This window comes from Platalea leucorodia (genome assembly GCF_965183815.1).
Source record: "Platalea leucorodia genome assembly, chromosome: 10".
Classification (NCBI taxonomy): Eukaryota; Metazoa; Chordata; class Aves; order Pelecaniformes; family Threskiornithidae; genus Platalea; species Platalea leucorodia.
Window position 1 is genome coordinate 22,385,477 of NC_138832.1, and position 9,444 is coordinate 22,394,920.

At 48.5% G+C, this 9,444-nt stretch overlaps 1 protein-coding gene across 3 annotated transcripts in view; it reads left to right on the plus strand.

Annotated features, from left to right (window-relative positions):
• ZDHHC15 (zDHHC palmitoyltransferase 15) overlaps positions 1-9,407 on the plus strand; it is a gene marked incomplete at its 3' end in the record, with an annotated part of 129,325 nt that extends 119,918 nt beyond the window's left edge. For 2 of the 3 annotated variants that reach the window (XR_014229305.1, XM_082323008.1), the window contains exons 11-12: positions 218-300; positions 1,344-6,913. Coding sequence is in view for 2 of the 3 variants with exons in the window: in XM_082323008.1 (XP_082179134.1) it covers positions 218-261 (44 nt within the window). Of the gene's footprint in view, positions 1-217; positions 301-1,343; positions 6,914-8,652 lie in introns of those variants that run through there. The other variant, XM_082323009.1, reaches the window with a different exon arrangement.
• Between the last annotated feature and the right edge of the window lie 37 nt (positions 9,408-9,444).

Here is a 9,444-nt window from a genome sequence, read left to right on the forward strand (position 1 = left end):
TTTAAAGCTGCTGACATAGTTGTAAAATTGATAAAGCCAATAATAGAGTAATCTCAGTTTAAGAAACTGCTGTTGAGTTAGCTCTGACAAGCCGTTGGTTGTCTATTTTTATTTGGAATGCTTCTTAAAAACACACTCCCACACTTAGTGCAAAATATATTCTCAGTGAGAAAAACAGATTTACTGACCTCTAACTACTTTGTTTTTCATTCTGTAGATGCTGGTGAAGCTTCATCCCTTGCCATAGAAAGGGAGACATAGCAGTTTGAAAATGCAGCAGTATAAAGCTTGCTCAGAAAGGTCAGTATTTCTTGCTTCATTACCTTCGAAACAGCCGCTTTGCAGGGAAGCTGGTGGGTAGCGTTGGACGGGTTTTGACTTTACCAGCAGCACACCCCACGGTGCTCGGGCAGAGTCATCCTCGTGCTGAAGGCTGCGGGGTGCAGACCTTCACGCTGGCTTTGGAGTGGTGCAGCTGTGATAGCGGCACGCCATCGAGGGCAGAGACCCTCTCACCAGAGTATTGTGTTGGTGCGTCTGTGCAGGGTGGTATTTCACCAGTGTTTCTCCATCTTGTCCAGAAATATATTGTTTAGGAGAACCTAAAAGACAACAGTGGCTACCCCGTAGCCCTGGGCTGGATGTTGGCACAGTTAACACAGGAGCCGAAAGCACGGTTTGTAGGGGAGGATCCAAACCCCGCAGCTCCTCTGGTAAACGTGGCAGGAACGACTCTTGCCACTAACTTGCACAATTACAAGACTGGAAGTCTGTTCAGTGATTCATGAAAGGTGTGGGAAGGTGCAGATACAGTCTTGAAAGACACTGAAGCTGAGAACAGCCAAGTTGCAGTTAGGAATAAATGGAAGTAACTTGTAAATGCCCATGTCAGCCTTTACTCCCTTACCTAGTTTTTTTTTCACCCTGGAGAAACTTGGGTACAACAACAGGTCATACATTTTGGGGGAGGTGAAAGTCAGATAGAATTTGCCCCTCTCTTTTTGGTGGGTGTCGAATAACTGTATTGTACAGCAAAGCACTGTAACCTGCTGCCCAGTTCTGCACACGAATAGGGCAACTCGAGATTTTTATAAATGGGCTTCTTGCATATGGTAGATGCGATGCCATTTTCTTCCTCTGAGAAGAAAAACCCCAAGGTATTTTTTCTGTCAATAGTCAGTGAGGATTGCTTACTGCCATTCTACTGAGGGAGTGAAAAAGCAGCATTTTCCCTGTCGTTCTACATGGCTTTAAAACGATGCTCAAAGTCAAGATCAGACAGCCATCTGTGGCTCATCAGATCAGCGCTTATTGTTGCACATTTTTCTTTATTTAAATTTCAGCTTCCCTCTCAGGAGTCAACATCCCTTCTCTTGGCATGGACTTCAGTTTTGAGGGGCAGAAAACAAGTGGATCTTCAAGATGAGAAAACATCATGAAGTATCGTCTGATTGAAATCTGCATTCTAGAGTGCTTCTCCAGAAATCCTGCTACCCAGATGTTTCGAGGCTTTATAAGTTTAAGTTACGGAGTGAACAGAACAGTTTTATAGAATGATTCTGGCCAACCTTCTTTGGCCTGCTCTCTTTATTTTATAAATAATATATATTTTTTATTCAAAACAGGTAAAAAGTATTGATGCAAGGGCATTTCCAAAGGCCTTTTCGTTTTGCAAACATCAGGGACTCGAGTTCTTTAAATTCTTCCAAGCCATAATATTCTTAGGGGTGGTATTTATTTTGAGACTGATTCTCCAGCCTTCTCTGACAAGTGGCATTTTCTAACATTTTTAAAGTTCTATCTGAGTGAGTTCAACTCAGTGAGAGACAGACCCACCTAAATTTGGCACTAAATTGATAGTTGGATGTAAGTGTGTTGAAAGAAAAAGTGCTGAACATGCATATATACATGTGCAGCTGTGTGTGAAAATAAAATACTCACATTGCCAGTATCAAGATTCAAGGATATTGTGGCCATAGATTTTTTTTAACGCTTTTTTAGGAGGGTATAATTGTCTCAGAGTTTGAGTTACAGTGCCCTTTAAGCCCAGTCCGACTTGCAGGCACCTAAAATGCAAAAGAGAACTTTAGACAGTGCAGCTTGCATTAATTCCTAGGGCTAAAAGATCAACTCATTCCTGCATCAGCGTTTGATGGAAATGTGTGTGTTTATGGAGTCAGAAAGGAAGATGTAAATTCAAAACGTGAGTTGGAGACGTGCACTGAACAGTTTAGCTCCAACTCTGTGTGCCTGGAGTTTACGCGCCAGAAAGGTGGTTTTTAGTCCCGTAATGCTGAAGAGAGAATTGATGTCTTGAATGTTTTCAGACTTCTTCCTAAGTAAATGCATTGACTGGTGGTTTAACGGTTTTTCAGCCCTAAGAGGTGATCACATTTTTTCTTCGTTTTGCTCCATTTGCAGTCAAAGGAATGTATCGCCGGTTTGATTCTGTGGAACGGAACTGCGAATTTGCTGGCAGGATTATATGCATTTTTCTAGACCCGAGTCTTTTTTTATCTGCATGATTCAGACCCGGCAATTCCATCACTCATGTTTGAATTAGGTGCATGCTTAAAGTATTGGTATACTGCCTCTAAGGTCATTCGTTACCATTTCCTATCTCGTTTTTGTGTTTGTTTATCAGCTCATTTGTGTTGACAGTGACTACCGAAGCAGTTGTGCATGTCATATTACCTGATAAGTATCTGTTTGGTGACAAAGGCCTTGCCTACATACTAAATCCCTTTTTCCGCTGTTTACTCTGCCGCTGCTACCAGTGGAAATGTGTTTGTGAGGCAGAAGAGGGTCTTGCAGAGATTTTCTGTCCACAAGAGTAGACGTTTGACTACCTGGTATAAAACTGTGCCCTGCGGACAGATGTCGTGTACATCAGCCTCTGTAGTCTGGTGTAGAGCGGGCAGAGACTCTGTAGAAGGGCTTATTGCTGAAGTGTAGTTGTTAGGAGTCAGGATGGGCTCTCCCAGGCTTAGCGTGGGTTACTCTCTCTTCTCCCGAGAGCCACCGCTCTCTGAACACTCTGCATGTTCTGCTTCAGCCACGTCTGTTGGGTGGTTCTGTCCTCAAAGGGCTGTCGAGCGCTGAAACGATTTTTCCTATCAATCTAAACTTGCATTTCCAATGTAAATCTCATGGTGGACTTGAAGCTGTGTTTGATGAAAGATGGCGGTAGAATTAATCACCTCATTTCCGGCAAAATGTGTTCTGGAGGGGGATCTTGAGAGGAGGATGGCAGCTGCACACAACGGGAAATGTGCAGGAGCTCAGCACCGGCAGAGGTGCTATTTGTGCCTTGTAAAACTCTGAATTCCTTGTCTAGAAGGCCAGGAAGATGATCTGGTGACCTTCTGCTCCGCTCCGTCAGCCGCAGTGCATTTTGAAGATGGGCGTATCCGAGCTGTGTCCGAAGCCCTGTGGCTCTACGGGCGTTTTCTGAGCAGGTTCTTGTGCCCGTTCTGGATTTGGCCCCGTTCACAGCCGGGCCCTTCCTCCAGCGCCGCTTCTCTGCCGAGCAGCAGCAGCAGCAGCAGAGCTCCCTGCAGGGTCTGCAGGCAGTGCCCCTGCCTGCTGTCTGCCTGCAGCGCCGTGCGTTAGGTAGCGCGTAAAATCGATTTTTGTCCTCTTCTTCTTCTTAAAACAGATGTCTTTGTGGTAACGCAGCTCTCCAGCTCAGATTTACAAATGGCTTTAAAGGTTTCCAAGTAACTCGCTCTTATTCAGTAACTTCTCTTGTCGTGAGTTATGGCCGATTTTTCCCTTTCCTTAAAAGCGGCTCAGCCTCACTTGGTTATAACAAACTCCTGGCCAGGTAGAAGCAATAAATCGTCTGATCGCTTCAGAACCGCTTCGGATCAGCATTCACACGTCAGATTTTTGGAAGCCTCAGAATGAGACGTGAAGCAAACACAAAAGTTGTGTGAAAATGAGGCAGAACAAGATGTGGAGAACACGCGTGCCCGAGTGACCGAACAAGCTCCGCGTCGGTCTCTTCTGCTTACTTAAAGGAGAGATGCTTCCGCTGCGCCTGGCACTTGTGCTGTTTGTGCTGCCTTCCAGAGCCGCGGAATCGCCGGGGGGGTTCCTCTGCACCCCGGGGTGAAAGCTGAGGGCAGAGAGCTGCAGTGAGAGGTGGGTGTCCAGGAATACAGCGACAGCGTGGCGTTGGCCGAAGACATTATGCGTCTGTGTTCTCCCAGGCAGCACGGAAACGAGCAGTCAGATCCCTGTGGGGAAACTTGGTGTTTCTCGAAATACCGATGCCGAGATCCTTTTGCTCGGTGCGTTATTGCAGCTGATGCTGCAAACATAATTGCAGATGGCCTACTAAGGAGAACACAGTTTTTCCAATTAGTATTTTTGGCCTTTGAAAAGGCTGCTAACGAGAGATCTGGGCAGCGTAAAAGCAGTAATTTGACTGCACCCCCTGCTACCTGTGCTTTTAAAGCTGGGCTGCTATTTACTTTTTAAATTGACTTTTTTTTCCTTTGCTTGTGAAAGAAAGTTGCACACAAAGAATGTGATAAATGCAGGATGCGTAAAGTTCTGTCGAATGTGCTGGGTGAATGCACTGGAAGATAGAAATTCCTCAGGCTGCCTGTAGTCACTGCTGCAGGTAACAGAAGAGATAAAGTATTCAGCTGAGTGCGTGGTAGTTTTTTTAACACACAAATAGCTCCGTAAGGGGTACACCACTACAGCATCTCCTTTGTTTTCCACCCCCCAACCCTCACCCGGATGCTGATTGAAGTTGTGCGACTGTAGCGCTCGTTAAGCAGTTGAACTGCAGCCTGGTGCAGCGTGGAAGCAGCAAGGCAACTGTCTTGACCCCACGCAGGGGGCCGTTTTCTCTGGCTTAGCAGCAGACCTACGCTAGAGAATAAAGCAGAAAAGAAGTGGTTTTCAGCTCGGGCTCAGAAGCAGCCGTTCTCCGTAGTGGCTCTCATACTGCCCATAGAGCTCGAGGTGTAGAAGCACCTGTATTTAGAGAACAATTTTGTTGGCTTAGCTTGGTGTAGCCAAGGGAGGTGGATCCGACGAGGCTGTGGAAGCTGGAATAGGACCGCCGGACGCCGGCTGTAGTTCTGCCAGCAGTCATCGGGTAGCAATGTGTATGGCTTGAGTGACAGCCAGCGTTGCAGGTGTCACCAGCAGCGTCTCTGAAAGGGCTGAACACAGCCGTGGTTTTGTTAGCTTAAATCGGGGCACAGAAGTGTGAGAGTTCAACCCAGGTGCAGCATCTTCTACCTTCCCTTTGGCCCGTTGGTTGGTTGTACGGCACGTCACCAACGCGTTTCACGTCCTTCGTGTGAGCGGGGACTTTCTCCGCTAGGAGCGACTTCTCCAAGTGGAGGTCACTGTGTGGGAGAACGAACGCTCCTGCTGGAGCCGCTCTCTCTCATCCCCCTCCTAGATTGATGCCCCAAAATACCTGACCGCTAACCACCGCCGCCTCACCTCTCCCCCTTCTCTCCCGTTTCCATTCAGGTACACTGTACTCTTTTAAAAAAGAAAAAATAGACAAAACATCATATTGATGTTTCTATGGAGCGTATTGTGGTCAGTCCTCTCCTTGGCCAGCGAGTCCTGTCCGAGTTGCTCGGACTCCGTAAGCCTCACTGCACTGCAGTTTTGTTTTGTCTCTTGCTGAGTTGGTACGGCGGGTTGTTGGAGCAGCGTAGGACGGTATTCCTTTAGCGGGGAGCAGCGCTGCGCGCCTGTAGCAGGCTGCACCCAGTACCTGCGGTGTGCTGGCGCTGAAGGAACCGGGAAGCTTCCTAAGAGCGCTCTGGCACCGAATGTTTGCTTCCTGGCTCAAACCAGAAATGGGGTTCAGCAAAGTCTGTACTAGCTGTAGCTTTTTAGTTCTCTGTGCTGGCGTGGACTGAAAGCACAGCTCCGTATGAGTTACCGAACCTGGTGCATAAAGTCTGTAACATAATACGAATGTAAAGTGTCAGGGGGAAAAAAAAAAGACTTTACCTTAGATATAAAGAATGATATAAAGAAGAAAGTATTCAGGGACCCGCCGCCTCCCGCGTGGCGTTAGGCCGCAGGACGGACAGACTGACTGCGTAGCCGGCTCGTTCAGGACAGCGGTGAATGAGCAGGCTGAGGAGGTACGGCTGACCCTCGTCGTTAAGCCGGAGTTAATTAACTCGAAGGGTCACATTTTCATTTCAGTGACTCCTGTGGTACAAATTTTCAAAACTGATCCATAGTACTTGAAAATACCTTGATTTTATTGCTGTTTTTCCAATCCTGTCAGCTGCTGGTTTGTTCCAGAACACTCGCAAAAATAAACTTGGTCTGAAAGCGTCAGTTAAAGCATTTGCACGGTAGAGTGGCTTTTCTGGTCACAAGTAATGGTCTGTCAGACAGCTTGGCAGCGACGAGCGTGGCAAGGTCCTGGCATTGCCACGTCCCCGTCCGGCTTAACGCTTTAGTTCCTCTGCTGGTAATGAGCATGGAGATCGCACCCGCTGTCACGCAGTTTTATTGCCCTTATTCCGTCTCCCTTTGCGAGTCTTTCCTCGTCCTCCTGAATATATAGTTAAAATATTATCAGCTTTCCTCTGCTCGTGCCGGTTTTTTGGATCCTATGAAGGTGAGCAGGTGTCATTTTAAGCAGTTGTGCCAGGTATTTGATTTGTAATGAACCTTCATGTTTGTCATTCTCATCACTCAGGCTCAGCTTGCTTTGCTTTTGCTTTTGCTCTTGCAGTGGGACCCAACTTTCCTGCCTTGCTTTTCTCTCTTTCCTGAAAATCTTTTTTCTTCATTTTCTAGCTTCAGTTTGGAATGTAAACCTTGTGAAATAAAGTGTAAGTTTACATTTCCAACGAGCCTGTAAGTTGGTTATGCTTTCATGCTGCTTAAGGTATTTTTTTTTTTCTGTACGAGGTTTTAAGATTTACAGCAGCATTTGTAAAACGTGAGTGGATAACAGCCACTGTTAAAAGAAAAAGTAGAAGAGTTATGTTAGGGAGGAAAAAAAAAAACAGCCCAAAAAACCCAACCAAAGGGATCTTTGCTTCTTATTCCAGTTGCGCTTGAAAAGAAATGCTGCTTACATCAAGTGCCGGTATCAAACAGCTCAGAGAGCACGCGGGTGTTTTATGAGGCCTTATTTTAGAAGGCATTCCTGCTGGTTCGGTACTTTATTAGACTTGAACTTTTCTGGAGCTAAACCTTGGGCTAAATCCCCCGGGAAGCCTGGGAACAAACAAAATCGTCCTCCCTATCCCCCTTCTAAAGCAGGGAAGGTGCGTGCGGCACCTCCTCGGATCAGCACTTCCCTTTGGAAGAGAAAGGAAAATCCAGTGGATTCTTGGAAGCGTTGCTGTATTCCCCGCCCCGGATGTTTTCTGGAGGATCCAGGAGCCTCTAGGATGCGTGGGAGAGAGAAATCCCTCGCGTCAGCGCCTGGCATCCTGACGGTGCGATGGGCCTCGGCCGCCCCCGAGGAGGAATACGGGGTTTATGGCCAAGAGCTGGCGCGAGGAGGGAGGCGGAAGGCGTTGTGCTGGTCTGAGCCCGCTCCGCGCGCGGGCGTCCCGCGTCTGCAGCCGTGACGTTGGCGCCTGGCTGCCTGCCCAGCTCCCCGACGGCCCGAGCAGGGGCTGTCCCGCGGTCATTCCAGATCGCTGGAGCAGGGAACTCCGAACGGCTCCCCTTTTGCTAGTGACGTAGGAAATAGAAAAGGTCGTGTTATTTTATAAATTATTCTATCTGTCAGCTGTTTTTCAGCGGAAGGTGACTCATTGTTTGTTGTGAAAATGGGTCCCTCAAAGATAAAACTGAATTAAATCTCAGGATCAGGTAATCGCGGAGCCATCCGTGTGCTGGAATTCAGCGTTAGGGCTTTTTTTACCTTGCTTCGGGGTGAAGCGAGTGCCGTCACTCGCTGGTGTTTTGCCAAGGCAGGGAGGCGCGGGGGGACCGGACGCCGCCCGCCAGAGCTGTTCTGGGGCCGGAGGCCCCGCCAGGGACCCGAGAGCTCCCGGCCCCGCAAACGGATGGAGCGCACGGCCCTTAGCGGGCTCTGGGCCAACAGCTGCTAAATCCTTGCGAATGGCAACATAAACGTCACAGTGTGGATTTGTTGTCACGTTCAGCTGCTTTTTAGCTAGCCCCTGTGGCCCGCTGGTGCTATTTCTGAGTATCTTGCGTCGATCCACGCCGCTCTGCTCAGCTACGGGCGTGCCGCTCAGAGCTACGTTGTTTAATACCGATTTCTCAGCCCTTCATTTACTAGGAAGTAAACGTTTTCCAGTGAGCGTCACGGACGGCTGCTGACGACGTTTGGGGCGTTTTGTTGGGTTCAGTTTAATGCTGCTGCCGGCATCGAGACTTGGGATCTCAAATGGGTTTTTACGAAAGCCTTGGAGACTCCTTTTCACCGTCCGACAAACATTCCGACTTTATTACGAATGCTTTGTGTACGTTTCCCTGGCGTTTTCGAGTGTTTGTATGGTTTCTACCGCTGAATATCCCGTACCTTCTGCTTTGTCATTTTCTATTACCGTTTATACTAGAAAGCCTGCACGGTTTATACCGCGCTGCAGGCAAGGACTGCATTAAAACCATTTTTGGCTAATTTGTTATACTTGTGAATGGTTCTTTCCTGTGACTTAGCCTACGCTCAGGCTGAACGTTCTCTCTCCGGGAGCCTTACACAGCTGTAATGAATTGGAACCACTGCTCGGAGCGGGGAAGGTTCACGTCTCGCAGAAGGGACCGGCCGACCGCTGCCCCTCGTCTTCGAGGCCTCGCAGAGCCCAGGCCCTCGCATTGCGCTCACCCGACGAGGTACGGAGCGCTCTGCCTGCAACGACGTTCTGTGGTCCTGCACTTCTTAGAATATGGATACATTTAAATAACAATAATGGACTAGATTGTCTTTATAGATACGTTTTCTCCGAGTCACGGTAAGGTAAGATCCTAGCGAGGTTAAGCGTTGGGTATCGTGTGCCTGGTGCCAGGGGGGTTAAAGCCAGAGCCAGGTATTTGGCTGCAGCTTTATGTTTGATCTGATCGATGCAGCGCCTGCGGGGGTTCTGACGGGGTGCTAAGCCTGAGGGCCGGAGCTGGCTTTTGACTTCAAGCCCCGTTGCTCTGTGAACGGAGCTACAAATTGAGTCCAACTTTTCGCCAGAGCTTTCCTTTCTGTCGGAGCGCTAGCGGCGCTAGCGGCAGCGACTCAACCGCAGAGGCTTTAAAAGACAAAACTTAGGCAGTGTTTGGGTGGAATGGCGGTAGGCAGCGCTGCTCCCGCCCTCGCTGCCCGCCCCGTCTGCCGGGGCCCGCGTGCGGCGATAGGAAGCTGCTTTATTCGGTACCGCTGAGCAAGACCGCTGTGGATGGTTTAGTATTTGACAATAACCTATGCAGAGCAAAATCCAGAGAGCTGGAGCTTCAGTTCTTGGC